Raw genomic sequence first — 18,797 nt, 5'->3', positions numbered from 1 at the left:
ATTAGCTAAACATTTTCATTTGTATGTCCAAGTGAACTTGAAATAAAAGGCTCCACTGAGTTTTCCATAAATTATCTGTTTCATATTTGAATGTTTTACTAAATAGAAAACGTTAATGGCAGTTACCAAATCAACCATATGACAAACGGGATGACTTCAGCTTCTCCATCGTTAACCTTTCATATCCATGTAGCCATATTCCATCATCAAATGTATATGGTATTTATGCCCCCAATCGATTAGATATCCGATTAAGATATGTGTATCATCAATTTCTCAACCAAGACAGGCTACTAACAAATCAGTCTCGTTCAAAATCAGCATTTAGCAAATTTCGTCGTTGTTATAATGAGATGATTTGCAAATTCAGCCAATCGCCTTTCATGGAATAGATCCACAGGGTGGGGCTCATGAAAGGTGAAGATAACGAACAGTAATCAATCTCATAACTCCTGTAAGCAATACAAAATAGAGAGTTGGGTAAACACGAACCCCTGGATATACCAGTGGTAGGATCAGGTGCCAAGGAGGAGTAAGCATCCCCTGTCGACCGGTCACACCCGACGGTGTTTTTCCAGGGAAATACCATGTATTACTTATTCTCTCCAGTCGTATGACCAAATACGGTACATCAATGGTTTCATAAAGAATCGTACGACTACGATCAATGGCTTAACAATTGTAATGGAGATAGGATTCTCTCCGATTGCTAACACAGTCATATCCACTTTGTGTAAAATAACCCATGAACAAGGAATCTGACAATAGAAGTGTTTATTTATTTGCTGAATTCGTCATTATCCTTGATGAATGTTGGAAGTGGGTACTGAAACACAAATAAAAAAGTATTTAATAGACAGGAATATAAAGCTATTTATTTGACAACATTGATATGATGATAAAGATAAAGCTACCGACTTAACCAACGTGGAAATTCACTTGCGCTGAGTAATCAGAGTTCACCAACAATGCTAAATGGCTATAAAACCTTTTTTAGTTTCATTCCTTTATCTGTAGATCTCCTCAGTTTGTTGTAAACTAACATGTCTCCCGTCGGTACAATTTTTCACCTTACCAAATGCAATGTAGTGAGCGTCTTCCTCCATATTGTTTCCCCATCCTCTCCCAATTATCACTTATTTTAATGGATGATTTCATACATGTAAATGTACCGGATTTTCAAATTTTGTTTGGAATAGTCCTCATTTTCCTAGTACTTTCATTTTCCTTGTACTTTCATTTTCCTAGTTCTTTCTTTTTCGTAAATATAGAGCATCTCTGAATAAGTTTCTACAAATATATCTTTCTAACATGCCATTAAAAAATATTAATTTTGTTCAGGAATTTGAAAGAAAACAACCACTTAAAATGACGTGCTTGTTTCGAAACACAATGATAATAATGTCCTTTCTAATATTTCAAAATTACAAGAAAAGGATAGAAAGTGAGGGTAAATATTATGATTTCGTCACAAAGGAATTAAAATTTGATAAATATATTTGAAATCTCAAAGCTTTAACTTGAATTACTACGTTATTATGGCCCTCAAGAATATCTAGTTTTCTTAAACACAAGAATTCAGCACAGGAAATCTATGTACGGCAATATGTCTCACTCCCTGTGAATTTTAATGACCCTATTTCAGAGGTCAGTGACAATTTATCTTAAATAAAACACCATTTCCCTTCAATAATACGCCGCTTCATCTATCCAAGACAATTTTACTGCTCCTTTATCTCATGGGGGAGGGGGTTCAGAATGTGATTCGTAAGCAATTCTATCAGGTAAAACAAATGTGTAGGAGGGATTTCCATTTTCTAACATTGAAATAAAATGTGAAATTATCGATTATCAATTGTAAAAATCCTCTTACTTGCTGCCAAATAGGAGGATCCTGTTCCACAACGATTTACGATCACAAAGGACACCGTCAGTTTGTTGGGCGTAAACTGGGTCAACTGTACGCCCTTTTTTAAATTATCAATCATGTGTTGCTAACATTGGAAAAAATACAGAAAATATTAAATATCAGTAAGATATGTAATCATTATATACATATTAATATAGAATTATAAAATAAATATAAAATTATATATATAAATATACTATATATATATATATATATATCAAACGATGACTAAGTAAACATGATCCACATATAATTAATTATTACCTATACCATGGATTTTTTCTGCATATATATATATATATATATATATAGTTTGTAAAAAGAATTCAAGAACTCAGTATTTGATACAGTAAATATATCCAATAATATTGGAAACACAAAACTCGAATAACATAATGAAATGTTACTAGAGTTTTGTGTGTCGGATCTAAAAAGATACAAGACAAGAAAAGAAATTTATAAAAGCACTGAAAAGGCCACGACACTGTTGGTTATTTCATGGTACAAACTCTCTACACCATCATCTGTAGACATGCTTATAGAGAAACCGTTTTTCTCACTTCAATGCATTAGTGTACGTGTATCATTCTTGTTAACACTGTAAATTATTAATATTTGTCGTGTTGTGTGGTGTGATATTTGTTTATGTTATATATGTCTCTTGTCAGTTGATGGATCATGGGACCTTGAAGTCTGTCATGTGAAAAGTATGTCACCATGACCTACTTTCTGAATTTTATGGCTAATCATTTATGAATACATAATTTATGGGTTCCGTCGGAAATTTGAGATTTAAACAAGCATTCGGAGAGTATTGCATGGTAATACATAGTCCCCTACCGGTTGCAAAAATTACTGTACCATAACATTATTCAAAGTTCATTATGTAGGTTATGGTAAAAGGGGAAATTGGGGAACCAGGATAGAAAATCACCTACTATTCGAGTAGAAACTAGACGGGAAAAAAGAGAAATTTATAATTAGGTTTAATTAGGTCTTTAACCAAGTCAATTAATGTGACATGCATTTATTATTAATAATTTAGCTATATTGTTGTACATGTATTAATATGCTAGAAGTTTTAATGAGTGTAGTACTCTTTTCTATTTTTCTAAGTTCAAGGGCCATAACTTAATGGAAAATCAACGGACCGAGACAAAATTCGAACTTGATCAGTAACTTGTTATGGCAAAGCAATGCACCAAATATAAAATAAATATCTGCAAGAACATATACAAGAGGCCCATGGGCCTAGAATCGCTCTTCTGGTACATTGTAGAACAGGCAAAAATTCTCACTAACCAAGATTCATCAATTAACAAGGTTTTAAAGACCTATCACATGATAGTGTATGAAGGGGATATCATACATTACACTATTAGATTAGGCAATCAAAATAATTACAAAATGAAGTTACATGAATTTTTTCAAGGGACATAAAGACGGTTGGGGTGCTAAATACCGAATTTACTATGCATACAATTAGAACAAGGGGATCGCATTGTATTTTGTCCGATTTTTAATGCAATTACATTTCATGCCATTGTTGGAGAATGGTTCTTAAAACCAATATCAACAAAATTGCTTTATAACTTTTTCAGCTGTGTTGAAATAAAAAACAAAGAATGAGTTAAGTGAAAGTTTGATGATCCTTGGGTTTTTAGTTTAAAAGATGTATAGATTTGCAAAAAAAAGCAAAAGTAGGTCACAGTGACCTACCTTTTAGCTAACACACTCTGAGAAGCCAAGATGCATCAACTTAATAAGTTTGATGGATCTAAGCCACAGAGTATCTGAAATATCTAAATATAGCCATGAAATTCAAAAAGTATATCACAGTGACCTACTTCTTAATTGACACACTCCGAGGACTCAAGATACATCAACTGAAACAGGTTCATGATTCTAGGCCTCTTAGCATTTGATTTACATATAGCTTTGAAGTTAAAAAAGTAGATCAAGTTGACCTAATTTATAGTCTGCACACTCCGAGGACTCAAGATGCTTCAACTGACAAAGTTTGATGATGTTAAGTCAAATAGTACCTGAAAATTTAAATGTAACTCTCCAAAAGTAGGTCACGGTGCCCTACTTTTGGTCGACACACTGAAGACTCAAGATGCATCAACTGACAAGTCAAATATTATTCAAATATAGCCGTCAAATTCCAAAAGGCCACAGTGACCTACTGTTTGGTCGACACACTCCAAAGACTCAACATGCATCAACTGACAAAGCTTGATAATTGTAAGTCAAATAGTATCTGAAATATTAAAATATAGCCGTCAAATTCCAAAAGGAGGTCACGATGACCTACTTTTTGGTCAACAAACTATGAAGACACAAGATGCATCAACTGACAAAGTTTGATGATCCTAGCTTTCATAGTGTCCACAATATGCAGGTAAAATTGAAAATGTGAAATTTGAATGTCTGCAAAATTCAAAAAGTAGGTCACTGTGACCTACTTTTAAAAAAAATAAATATGTTTCGAGGCCTCTAGATGCATCAGTTTACAAGGTTTGATGATTCTAAACCTCTCGGTATCTGAAATAACAACCTAAAATGTATTCATAAATGATTAGTCATAAAATTCAGAAAGTAGGTCATGGTGACATACTTTTCACATGACAGACTTCAAGGTCCCATGATCCATCAACTGACAATTTTTGATGATCATAAGCTCAAAAGTGTCCAAGATATGCATCAAAATCCATTTAATAATATAGTAATTACCTGCGAAATTCAAAAAATAGGTCACCATGACTTACTTTTCAGACAAGATGATATTAGATCCTAAGATGCATCAACTGACAAAATTTGATGATCCTAGTCCTTATATTAAGCAAAATATCAAAGTTTTAACAAAACAAAATTTAGCTTTGAAGTGACCTTTAGACCATACCAGGATGATGCCTAGAGCATTTTTTTTATCTACAACCTATCCTCATCCTTATGCATAAGTTTGGTGATAATTTACCCAGTGGTTCTTGAAAAGATTTTTAGCAACCACTACTTTTGTTTGCATTTTCCTAATTATCTCCCCTTGTTAAAGGGTCACAACCTTAGTTTTAGTACAAATGAAAGCCCTTGGGCCAAGGATACCCTGTGACAAATTTGATAAAAATTGGCCAAGGGGTTCTTGAGATATATCCCTTATTCCAAAAAGTTGACGCACACCGCACGCCAAACATATGGCCATATGATTAGCTCTTTGAGCCTTCGGATCAGAAGAGGTAAAATAAGTGCGGAAAACTGGACTGACGGACGGACGGAGTGCAAACCTAAAGTCCCCTTCGACTTTGTCGGCAGGGGACTAATAACCAACAGTATATCGGGTCATGTACGTAAAACATTTAACTGCCAGTCATTTCCAAGTTTACTTTTAATTAAAATGAAATAAAACAGAAACTTTTATTTTCTAGATATTGTATTTATAGGTTGACATTTAATGCGGCTTTCAATTAGTTTGCTATAAAATAAGTTTCATAAGTCAAATATTGAGAAGAGGTGAACTATTTTCATCCTGAATTAATTACTTCCTCCATCCTTACATTAAACAAACATCTTGCTTATAATTACCTCTAATGCTCTTTGTCCAGACTGGAGCTTCAGGGTATTGGCGTCTTGGCCAGTCGTGCGCCAAAAGTAGCATGTGGTTCCGTCTGCTAAAACCAGATAGTTCTGTCGAGCAGAGATTTGCATAATGTTACACAATGAAGTCTATCTAATCCAATCATTATATGAGAGACAATGTTGTATTGGATAGCACCAATTTAACTGAAGACAACTTTGTTTTCGTTCACGTGAAAGGCCCGGCAAGTCGTCTTCTCATACCCAAAGCATGACACGAAAGATTCTAATTAGAAGTCGTTCAGTATAAATACAAAATAGTTCTTAATCTTAAACCTGAATAGATGTAATGACGAACTTCTGACAATTCATCTCCATCCCGGCGAGAAAATTAAATCAAGGTCTTTTAAAATCGTTAATTAAGAAATAAAGTTCGCATTTTCGTGGATGTTTGTATTGCTTTTAGGAGTTTGAGATTGATAACTGTTCGTTATATTCACTTTTCATATTGCAGGATACCCTCTGAGGTCGAGATATGGCGTTTGAAATATAAACGCCGAGGCTTTCTATTTCTAGCAACATTTCGAGACCGAGGAGATCATACTGCATCATTTACGAAAACAAGAACTTTATTTCTATTCTACTCTGGCTCAGAAATAAACATATACGTGACGTCATGGCAGTTTCCGAGACGGAATAGGTTGGCCTATATGTTTTAATAATGACGGAAAAGGTGAGATCGTAGAGTATACTAGATCTATTTTGAAAAAAAAATAATTCAAGTATATATAGTTTAATGTTGACGGATTATATCAACTGGTATGAATACACAGTCCAAGAAAACAACATATACGTGGAGAGGGGTTAACTTGTCTGTGCATTACCATGTTTGTTTACCTGTACATATCGATCTCGGAACCTAGACGATTGATTTATATTGAATGACAAATGATTGATATTCTTCAGTCATCTATGAATTTGTTTTTTTTAACGTATATTGATTAATTTTTATAATTATGAAATTGAAGTATCAGTTACTAACTTATTGTTGCATTAGCACAGCTAGCATGAAATGCAAATGAGATGTGTATCAGTTTTTCTCATAATCAGTTATTACGTATAAAGGTATCTCGCAGAATAATGACCGCGGCATTCCTTTGATCTTTGCAACAACCGTGGTCAAATAAAGAATTTTGCAATTGTTTTAGTGAAAAAGAATGATGTGGAGAGAACTATGAAAACATTAGTTATTGCTCCGAATACAATGTGTTCTGAATTCAGGATGTGTGAAGAATAACGTAACGTTATATCTCCTTGAAATCCTTTCTTGAACAAGACTTAATGGATCAAACATAAAGGGTGCAACAAATGTTTAGCAGAATAGCCGTTTATTTATTAATTAGAAAACTGCGTATCATAATAACTCTTTGTATTAAATCAGTTTCTGGGGCAACATGTTTTCGTATTCATTTTTCAAATACATGTACTTACATTGAACCAGTCCTCATAAAAGCTGATAGTCTGTTCATTGATTGTCACCGACGACGAATACTGAAAAAAACGAAAAGCATACTATTTAAACTGATCTGCATGTCAAACCTAATATGTAGTTCAATATAAATTTTCGGATGAATCTGCTAACAAAAGCGGTCATTTCGATCCTGTTATGCATTCACTCGTAACAGGATTGATTGATTGATTAAATATTGTTTAACGTCCCTCTCAAGAATATTTCACTCATATGGAGACGTCACTATTGCCGGTGAAGGACTGCAAAATTTAGACCTATGCTCGGCGGTAATGGCCTTTGAGAAGGGAGGGATCTCTATCGTGCCACGCCTACTGTGACGATAAAAGTTAAACAATATTCAATCAATCTATTTATCTATTCCTTATATGACACCGTCATCTGAGGACCGCAATTTGCTGCACGGCCTCTGTAATCAGGGAGAAATAACTCGCATAAAATTGTGAAAAATGTAGGTCATTCCATATCAAGTAAAAACTATTATAGAGCACCATTGCATCACATTTACTAACATTTTAACTTTGGCACTTCATAAAATTGCTTAGATACCCCCCCCCCCTATTTTGCAGAACTTGTAGAATTTTTAATAATTTTTGAAGCAGTTAAGGACAATTTATGATTTCTGTTCATTTGAGGCCACCTACCACACACTTTTAAAATTATGAAAATGAATACTGCATTTATGTTTATAAAATTGGAATGATTGAATGCATTTCCATTGACATATTTAAAAGCTAGGGTAGCGACAGTGAATAGGGTTCTTCTTCTTCCTCGCTAGTGAGATAGCTTTTCTAATGATGTGGTAGAATCTCTTTATCTCTCTCTAATGCAAGTTTTATATAATGCAAAGAGGAATGCATTATGAAATGACTGAGAAATCTGATGTAAGTGTCAATTAAATACTCTTAATTGCACAACGTTTGTGAAGGGTAACAAATTATGACTGTTTAAATTCTGCTCTAAATGCAGAATTAAAAACAATCTATACATTTTGAATCATATCTTCAACTCATGTAGAATTGTCCTCATGAGACGCTTACTTTAGAATTCTATCATTTTCCTTCCATTTGAAATTGTTGACGCACTCTAGTCTATACCCCCAATTGATTCAACAAAACCTTTGGACTGGATTTTCTAAATAACAATATCTATTACCTATGAATAAGATTTTTTGGTTCACGAGATGTTTTAAAAAAAAATCCATTTTCCTAATTACAGGTAGTTTCTATAATTACCCAAGTTTTATCAAAATTATAGAGTTGTCTTTCTTCTCATCATCAATAATGAAATTTGATATGAATAGATATGCAACTTGAAAAAATAAAATCGTCTTTTAGGTAGGCGGTGAAACAATACTTATCGCTATGGTCCTTACACCGCATGAAGTTTTAATTTTGATCATGATTTCTCAATTATGTCCAATACAGTGGGAAAACGTTGTATAGTGTTATGTAGGAATGGGCAATATATCACATTTTTGGGGGTGTATTAATTGGCATAACGTCAACATCATGACGTTATATAATTTCATGCTGAAAAACATCACCAAGTTTAAACGACTGTAAATCGAAAATTAGAAAAGATATTGTTATGCAATAAATTGTTCTATAACCTATCAATCTTAGAGCATCAACTGTGAAAGTCTAATTTATTTTGGCGAAATAGTTCTTTGAATTTGATCACTATAATCATAAAAACAACCAAGAAAATTCGAAACTTCGACACCGTGCGACGTTCCGTTTGCCTAGTTTCGATACAGTTCAAAAGACTTCGAATCTGTGTCATCATTTTTGCAAAAACAATGCAACATAAAATAACACACCACTATTATCCTTCCTATCTGCATTTCAATTATTTATAAAGGGCTTCCGAACCCTGGTCGTATTTCTACTTACATACTATCAAGTGTTCGAAGGCCGATTTCAAATACCGTGGAATCATTTTAATTCGTGGGGGCCAATGTTCGTGGGTAAGCAAAATTTGGTTGGTTCGTAGGGACGTAATTTCGTGGGTAAGCAAAAACGATGTCACTTGGAAAGATAACTCTACTTGGTTTAAAAAATGTTCGAGGACACGTGAATTCGTGGGTAAGAGTGACCCGCAAACATCAATCGCCCACGAACAATGAAGATTCCACAGTACCTGAGATATTTCAGTCGGATTGCCGGAATGCTGTAAATTGAGTACTACCGCCTGATCAGACTTCGCTTATCGACTTTAGAAAACTCTCTGTTTCATTAATTAACATATTTGATAAATATTTTCATTAACATGTTCTGTTTACGATTACTGAGTTTGAAATGTTAAATTAATGCAGAGATTATTTACACAATCAGCGACCGAATTTCGTCGACTGCCCCTATTCAGATGTACTACTTTTTCAGCCTTTCCATCGGAACACAATCCCGATCCCGATGAAAATAAAACGTAATAATATTAAAGTGAACTCTCACACCTGTCGTTCAAATGTTACAAAATTCGAAGCATTACGGAAAAGTCTGGAAAACCAATTAGATAGACTGACAGACAGAGGGGCGGACGGACAGAGAGGAAACCTATAGACGCCTTCGGTTTTACAAATCGGTAAGGTAAGGGACTAAAAGTGTCAATATTTGTCAGTTCTTTCCCCTATTTCTAACATAGGTGGCGCAAGACTCGTTTACGTCCTTGTTGACTTCCGGTGTACATAAGATTTATGAGAGAGTGTAAGATTTTTGTTGTGCAAACAGGGGGTAGGAGTAGGCTTCCTGAGAAATGAAGCTTTAAAAAAAACAAGTGGTTCATTGTCAACAAATGTAACAACGACAACGATCGTTACAAGTTCTACACAGCGTCGTGTGCCAGAAACACCAGTCTTCAGTCCGACTTCACAGATATCAGATGACAACTTTGTTGCAGAAAGTATCTACGGTGGGTTAAACATTTGCTCTGTAGATCGGAATTTTCTGCACTAATGTTTTATGCTGAAATTTTAGTCATTCTTAGTGATAGTCATCAATGATCTTATAATTCTATGACTCGACCCCCCCCCTCCCCCCTCATAGACTAGATTCTAAACGCACGGGGGAAATTTGAGTCACTAATATATGGTACAGAAGTATATCTAAGCTTTCATTTAAAAATTAATTTTAGAGTTAACCAAGGTCGTCAAAATATGAAAGAACGCGGTTGCTAACAGAAGTCTGCAGTAGTAGAATTTATTTGACCTGCCAAGTTTTATGCTCTCGCTTGCCCTATGGGCTGTAATAAAAACAAGAGGCCCACAGGCCTTATCGGTCACCTAGTACTAGTGAAAAATATCACTACTTCCATGGGCTATGAAATCTAGAAAAAAAATTCCTGTTCTGAATATTTAAGCTAAATTCTAATGTTCAGCTACAGTATAAAATAAGATGTGTTCTTAAAACTTCAATGCCTTTAAAAGTGCATACACTGATGAAAGGCTTTAAATAATAGGTGTATGAACATTAAAACATCAAAAGATATGACTAATTTGGACTCATCCTAATGTCATAATCCTGGGTTGTGAAATTCACCATTTTTTGTAATACTTATCTGCTATTCCTAAGTATGCATTTAGATTTTATACAATATCAGCAAACTTACAGTTAAATACTATATACTAAGTTTGGCCCTACTCTGGGGGTCAGAACCCTTACTCTGGGGATCATCAAATTTACAATTTTGGTAAAAGACTACTTGCTCTATCCATTTAGTTTCAATTTAGTATAAATAGCACTAAAGAAGATGTTATTCAAGTGTTTTACACATTTTAAGACTCTACAACAAGTTTGGCCCCGTCCTGGGGTTAGAAGCCCAACCCCGGGGATCATGAAATTTACAATTTTGGTAGAGGCCTTCCCGCTCTACATCACTATGCATTTAGTTTTTCTTACACATGTGCAGTTCTAGAGAAGAAGATTTTTGAAAATTGGTCTATTTTGGACAGTTTTTGCCCCACCTTTAATGCCGTAGGGGTGCAGGGGTCCTGAAATTTACAATTTATGTCCCCCTTGTTTCAAATATGTATCATACCAAATTTGAAAAGAACTGGAATGATAGTTATCAAGAAGAAGTTAAAAATGTATATTGTTCACACATTTAATAACTGACCATTTTGGCCCCACCCTGATACCAAAACCCCTACCCCTGGGATCATCAAATTTACAATTTTGGTAAAAGACTACCTGTTCTTTCTAAATATCTATTTAGTTTCAATTTAATATCAATAGCACTAAAGAAGATGTTATTTAAGTGTTTTACACATAAACACTATATACCAAGTTTAGCCCCGCCCTGGGGTCAGAACCCCTACCCCGGGGATCATGAAATTTACAATTTTGGTAGAGGCCTTCCTGCTCTACATCACTATGCATTTAGTTTTTCATTCACGTGTGTGGTTCTTGAGAAGAGGATTTTTGAAAATTGGTCTATTTTGGGCAGTTTTTGCCCCGCCCCTTGGGCCCCAGGGGTGCTAGAGTCCTGAAATTTATAATTTATGACCCCCTTGTCCCAATAATGCTTTATACTAAATTTGAAACGAATTGGACTGGTAGTTATCAAGAAGTTAAAAATGTTCAATTGTTAACGCACGACGACGGACGACAACCAATACGCCAGTTTCGAGATACGAACTCTTCTGCATAGGAGGTGCATTTAGTGGAATTTTGAATGCCTAGTGGGACAGAGTGGATATACAGCCAACGAGGATGACGATGAAATGTATTAAAAGCGGTTTCTCTTTAAATATGTAAATGTGGGGAATACAAAATACTGTAATGTTTTACCGAAGTGGAAACATACAAACAATGTCATATTTGCAAGAAATATCTTGGATATGGTACTTATGACCAACGAAATAACGTGATAGAATAAAAATTCTATGTATTTAATTACTCCCTAAATACTTATCACTTACTTAGTTTGTGTATCAGTCGAATTCGGGTTATCAAACAGCGTATGAGAAACTTACTGAGTACATTCACTTACGCTGTGATGAACATCTGTCCCACTCCCGCGTGTAAACAAATTCTTTCGCGCCTTACTATGTACGAGAGTTCTCCAAAGGGAAATAACTCGGACGTATCTCGAAACCGGCGTATTGCAATAGCAAGGACGGTTTACGTACAGTGACGTCATCTCGTATCAATTCATCCACGTAAGTATAAGTTAAAACATGCAAATAAACTGTTAAATGTGAAGTAAAGGGTTATGAGATATCTATGTATATACCTTCTCTATCGTGTATTTATTTTATAAAGAGAAGTTATACATATAAATTCACTATTACTACACATTTTAAAAGCTTAATAATAGAAATTCAGAGATATTTGAATATATGTAATAATCGATAATTATTCTTATCTTATTGCTTTATACATATGCAATTCAACCACTTTAATATAAAGAATTATGATGTATTGTATATTCAACATAAACCACGGGTTAAGCATGTAAACTTAATTAAGAATTAGTTTATAGTGAAAAACGTTCAATTGTATTGAATGTCATATATTTTATTTAATCGATATGACAGAGAAAATTTGGTTGCAACTGAAACTCTCAAGGTGCTCTCCTTTCCGCCCAGAGAGTCTTGCGTTGCGTTTTCTAAGTTCATCTCTAAGTCCAGTGAGGTCCCACGAACTGTAATCTGCCATCGTTACTAAATATTCAACAACTTTCTAATCTAAACGTGTCCTTCCGACGCTCTCTTAAATTGGAGGTTAGAAACGTCTTGGACGTAAACGGACCGTGCACCACCTGTAATCAAGGGCGAGTAATTTGAAGTTTTGTTTGCCATTGGTATGAAACACGTCAGACAGATCTAGATGAGTATACTTAAAATTCCTAGAGTATTTCGCTAAAGCAGAAAAATCCTGTAAAAGTTTTCCTGACCATATACGTCTATTCTGAAATAATATGCCTAGGTGGGAGTGCTCTATTTACTACCTTGACCCCGACATGGGCGACAGATTTATCCGTGATTGTTTGACGTGATCTATGGTGCCCATCAAATTCTTTTTACAAGATGTAGTCCTCAAATATGTGAATATCTAATACAAAATTCAAAAAGTGTTGAATGCAAACTTACAGAAACGAGGCCGATGAAAAGAGAGAACGCAAGATAGAGCCCGATCCTTCGCTAGTCTAGAAAATGTTGTGACGTAGAATCTTTATCGCCAAAGAGTCATTGCGTAAAAGAAGGTCATCATGTCTTGAACACCAATCTATGGTTTATCATAACAGTATAAATATACTTCGTCTAGTTTTCAACAATTTTTACACCGTTTCGAACGAAATTCTACAGCGGCGTCATGTTTTTTCCTCTTCACCGTACAGCGTTTACAGCAAAGAATTATAAATCATAATTTACAATACTTTCAAATTTGTGAAATCTGTTTTCATATGGTATTGGTTTAAAGTTCAAGGGAAGAAAACCTTGCGCTATCTATACAACCTTTCTTTCCCCGTGGAAAACTTTGAATGGTATGCTTTTCTAAACGGCTACAGTATGAGGCATTATGGGTGTTAAGAATTTTATGCAAAATCGCTGAAAATTGGCAAAACTATAATACCTAAAACATGTAGATTTTTAGTCAGTCTAATGAATATAAATATCATTGATAAAATTATTAGATTCTGGCTTAACAAAAACACACGTTTGCTTTTCTTGACTATTTTGGGGTTGAAATACTGAATTTGTGATGAAACCAATACATGTTCGAAACTCGCAGCGAATTGTCCTCTTTTTGTATAACTCTTTGAATTAATAATCTTTCGTTGTTTCATTATCTTGTTAAACATCTGAAAATTATATCTTTTATGTCTTGTAACATGTTTATAATCCTTATGCAGAACAGTGATCAATCTCTTATCTAACTTCATTTCAGGATTGCAATGAATAAATTGGAAAACAAAATAAATTTGAAATACGAATAAACTAAAAGAAGACACCTTAAATACTCATTACTATTTGAATCAATTAAGTAAAACATAAACCAGAGAGTGGTGTGTCCCGGGGTCCGTGTTTGCCCAACTATCTATTTGTATTATTTATAGGAGTTATGAGATTGATCACTGTTCGTTATCTTCACCTTTCAGACAATTATCAAACGTACGCATGAACTATGACAAGTAGGACCTCAACCTGAAATAGTGTCTACTGCGTATTACCAAAGTCCTTACTATACCTAAAACATCACGACATCATGAAGGTCAACCGGTGTTCAGAACACAGAACTGACGAATGATTTTTGATGTCAATGTCTTAAGAAATAAATACAGAGCGCAATATATTTGAACAACTGTCAATACAGGATATTTAAGTATAACTCATACGACCGGTCGACAGGGGATGCTTACTCCTCCTAGGCACCTGATCCCACCTCTGGTATGTCCAGGGGTCCGTGTTTGCCCAACTATCTGTTTTGTATTGCTTATAAGAGTTATGAGATTGATCACTGTTCGTTATCTTCACCTTTTATTTCAACCTGTTAAGTCCGTCATATATAAAATTTGTAATCTTTACGAATTATCATCCAACCTGCCTCAATGATGGCTATCAGGCTAAGGGGTCTCCATTGTCAACTTCCCATATCTAAAAAACAATGTTTCACTATCATCTGCAAATGATGTTTGTCTCTCAACTGATTCAACACCGTTTCAGTTCTCAACTTTTAAATTCCGGAAGACAACTGACAGATACGTTGACGTTATAGGGATTTCAACACTGTTTAGAGCCAGCAATTCGCACAGTCTATGATCGTTAACATGATGAAAGGCAAATATAACGAAGGGTGATCAATCTCGTAACTCCTATAAGCAATACAAAATAGAGAGTTGGGCTCCTGAATATACCAAAGGTGGGATCTGGGGCCTAAGAGGAATAAGCATCCCCTCTCGACCAGTCCCACCCGCCGTGGAGCCCTATATCTTGGAACAGGTAAACGGATTTATCTGTAGTCAAAATCAAGTGTGCTAAGAACGGCCTACCAATCGGTATGAAACACGTCAGACAGCATTTAACCCAATAATAGGTTGTATAGGCAAACTAGATCGTTATAAGGACCAATGAATTTGCGAAATACTGACTTCAAACTAGACTGTTGAAACTTCTGCACCATCAACTTGTTTGTCAGTAGCTTACCGCGATTTAATATCTGATTATACGTAGAACAATCTCTTGTGTATCGAATCGGTTGAGAAATAACTCAACTTTATGACAAACCGGGATGATTTCAGCTTCTCCATCGTCTATTTCCCATATTTATGTAACAATATTCAATTATCATCTGCATAATTATGGTGTATACATGTATATATCAACTGATTCGATACGCAAGAGCTTGTTCTGCGTATGGTCAGTTTTTGAATCGAGGCAAGCTACTGACAAACAAGTCGATGGTACAGGGGTTTCAACAGTCTTGTTTAAAGTCAGCATTTCGCAAATTCTATGGTCGTTATAACGATCTAGTTTGCCAATACAACCTATCATTGGGTGGGTCAAATGCTGTCTGACGTGTTTCATACCGATTGTTATACCGTTCGTGGCACACTGATTTTGACTACGGATAACTCTGTGACAGGGGATGTTTACTCCTCCAAGGCACCTCATCCCACCTCTGGTGTGTCCAGGGATCTGTGTTTGCCTAACTATCTATGTTGAATTGCTTATGGGATTTATGAGATTGATCATTGTTCGTTATTTTCAGCTTTCATAATAATGATGTTAATTTGGGTAGTCAGTGGACACCGGTCAAAATGGCTGTGATATTGAAAGTACCGTTTTTGGCTTATGTTCGCTAAATAGTAGTTATCCATGTAATATTCAGAAATTATATCAACCATATCTTCAATATTATTAGTAACACACTACTGCAGAATGAAATGTTAAGACAACGAACAGTGATCAATCTCATAACTCCTATAAGCAATACAAAATAGAGAGTTTGGCAACCATGGAATACAATCTAATTAAAATCAGACCTTCTCTAACTCATCTAATTAAAATCAGACCTTCTCTAACCGAACGGTTAGAGAAGGTCTGATTTTAATTAGATTGCCATGGAATATATAGTCTTGCATTTACATTAATTGCTCTCAACAATCTTCATGTCAAAAGGATGTATTTATTCTTCAATGAACACAACTTCACTATTTCTCACCATCAAATGTACCCTGGGTAATTAGTCCGCTAAGATAGTTCTAGTTTACACTGCATACTCAAACAATTCTTGCATGGGGGAGTAGATTCATGTACAGTCAAAACTGTAGCCAGGGTCAATAAAATCCCCACGACAGATTGTATTTTTATATATCTTAACCTGCTGTCTGAATAGTTTTACTTTCTATACACAGCACAAACAAATTTCAGTCTCCTGCATGTAAAATCTAAAACAAATGACTTTTCCACACTATGAGTGAAAGTAGACTTTTTTGCCTAGGTGGAGATGCTATTTTAGCCCTGACAGATTTATCCGAGATTGTATGACGTGGTCTGTACTGCCCGTCATTTTACAACATTTAGTTTATTACTCTACAAAGTCAAAAAGTGTTGAATGTAAACTTACAGAAACGAGGCCGATGAATAGAGAGAACGCAAGATAGAGCCCCATCCTTCGCTAGTCTAGAAAATGTTGTGACAGACTTTATCGCTAAAGAGACATTGCGTAAGACAAGGTCACCATGTGTTAAAAGTAGGCGTAAAACTTACCTTCACACCAATCAATGGGTTATCCTAACAGTATAAAATCTAGTACATGTACTATAAGTTAGTCACCAGCAAATAATTTTAACACAGTTTCCAACGAGATTGTACAGCGGCGTCATATTTTCCTTGAACGTATTGAGTTTCCAAGCTTTTATAACAAAGACTTACATATCCAATTACTTTCCAAATTATGAAATTTGCTAGAGGGCAAGAAATTCAACTTAGAAATGATATATCATGTTGCACATTATATGTAATAGCTTGTTGCTATGCTCAAACATTCTCTTGTGCCAGGACCCAGCTAAAATTCGACCAAAAATAATAGACATTTTTCTTAATTCATTTCTGCACATCTTGGTAAGGATCCGGAATTTCGGAATGAACTTTGTTAGTAATGAAAGGTGAAGAGTGATTATGTATGAATATATTGGAATACAGACTGGAATTTTATGCCATTTAATTTATTGTTTTTACATCGGCTAACATGGGCACCCTATATTTAGTGTTCTACCTTTACTCGTTAATAGTAAATTCAAACCAAAACGATATAATTGTCTGTTCCTTGTTGTATTCCGAGTAGAATCAATTTGATCACAATCACCCATCCCCCTTTTCACAATCCACATAGGGGGTGATTTTAATTAATCTAATCAGAACCAATATTTTTATATCCACGACTATTTGAAAACTTGAGTTATCTGACTTTAACGCAGCTTGTATTTGCATCTTCCTATCAGATGAACTAACATGAACTTAGGGTGAGGTTTGGTCATTTGTTCTTGAACAAATGACTTGAAAACAAAATAAAGGCTGGGATAAGATTATGCAAGAACATGTAATAAGACAAAATTTGCGTTACATAATTGCAAGATAGAGACGACTAGAAATGAAGTCTTATCCCAGTCAATAACACAATTATTGTGTATATGTCACAATATTTACATAAATATGCAAAACGTTAGTGCATAAACAGGCCACAAAACACGACACTCAATATTTATTTTAAGATATTGCGGTCAATCCCTGATGTAAAACTTGAAAGAGAGTCAGAATACATTTATCTTCTTTCTTTGTTTCTTGTTTTTTTATTTTACGAATCAGTAGTAAATAAGACTAGCATTAAGGTGATGAAAACTGTACGCGACTCTAAAAGGGTTTATCCATTCTGATCTATCAATAAATAAAAAAGACAAGATCGAATAAACGAATCATCGGGTACTTGATAAGCAGTGTTTGAAATAATTGTGTGCCCAACCTCCCGAGACGCATACATTTTGCCACGGGCGAATAAATTCTTGCCCCCATCGTAATTTGACACTGTATTTGCTTTTTGTTTAATTTGGACTTTTGCATAATATTCCAGCTTTCAGATTCCATGGTACTTTTTCTTATATGTTTTTGTATATATAATGCTAGATACTTGCATGTATCTGTTTTAAAGTAGTTGATTTTTTTTTACTCGATTCGTCATTTATTTGGTAATAAATGACAATTCAATTCCGACCTTGTGGTTTTTCTTGGTGTTGGTGTCAAACAGAGCACCACTTTATCAGGTACCCACCCATAAATACCTTTGTACAGACGCCCGACCGGACGTGTTAAAATTCCCATTATATAATATTTTGTTGTATCAAATTTACTTTTCGTACCGGTACAGAAGATGCACTGTCCGTTATATTCACCTTTCATGTAGTTTGCCAATACAACCTATCATTGGGTCAAATGTCGTCTGACTTGTTACATACCGATTGGTAGGCCGTTCCTGGCACACATATTTTGACTAAGGATAACTCCGTTTACCTGATCACCTGAGATATAGGGCTCACGGCGGGTGTGACCGGTCGACAGGGGATGCTTACTCCTAGACACCTGATCCCACCTCTGGTATATCCAGGGGTCCGTGTTTGCCCAACTCTCTATTTTGTATTGCTTGTAGGAGTTATGAGATTGTTCACTGTTCGTTATCGTCACCTTTCATGTAGTTCCAAAATTACTATAAAAATGGCGGCTATTTTTCTCAGGAGGTGTAGGTATTTGGCAGGGCTTACAATATTTACATGCAGTCAGTCCTGCATGTC

At 35.1% G+C, this 18,797-nt stretch overlaps 1 protein-coding gene across 2 annotated transcripts; it reads right to left on the bottom strand.

Annotated features, from left to right (window-relative positions):
* Positions 1-757: 757 nt before the first annotated feature.
* LOC125683688 (uncharacterized) lies at positions 758-16,695 on the bottom strand. 2 transcript variants are annotated; one of them, XM_056142692.1, is made up of 5 exons: positions 16,580-16,695; positions 6,974-7,033; positions 5,492-5,593; positions 1,874-1,994; positions 758-826 (listed from the first exon to the last, which is right to left on the bottom strand). In XM_056142692.1, exons 1-5 carry the CDS (start codon positions 16,622-16,624, stop codon positions 798-800), a joined length of 357 nt encoding a protein of 118 aa, XP_055998667.1. In that variant the 5' UTR covers positions 16,625-16,695; the 3' UTR covers positions 758-797. The 2 variants fall into 2 exon arrangements, with proteins under 2 accessions (XP_055998667.1, XP_055998666.1); XM_056142691.1 differs by having other exon boundaries at positions 758-1,994; positions 16,580-16,689.
* Positions 16,696-18,797: the final 2,102 nt, after the last annotated feature.

Source organism: Ostrea edulis, chromosome 6, assembly GCF_947568905.1.
Source record: "Ostrea edulis chromosome 6, xbOstEdul1.1, whole genome shotgun sequence".
Taxonomy (NCBI): domain Eukaryota; kingdom Metazoa; phylum Mollusca; class Bivalvia; order Ostreida; family Ostreidae; genus Ostrea; species Ostrea edulis.
This window is presented reverse-complemented; position numbering and strand designations above follow the sequence as displayed.

Coding starts and splice junctions, on each gene's coding strand:
- LOC125683688 (XM_056142691.1), bottom strand. CDS start 16,624: ATGGGGCTCTATCTTGCGTTCTCTCTATTCATCGGCCTCGTTTCT. Junction 5,594..6,973: donor TTTATGAGGACTGGTTCAAT/GTAAGTACATGT, acceptor TCTGCTCGACAG/AACTATCTGGTTTTAGCAGA. Junction 1,995..5,491: donor CTGGACAAAGAGCATTAGAG/GTAATTATAAGC, acceptor TTCCAATGTTAG/CAACACATGATTGATAATTT.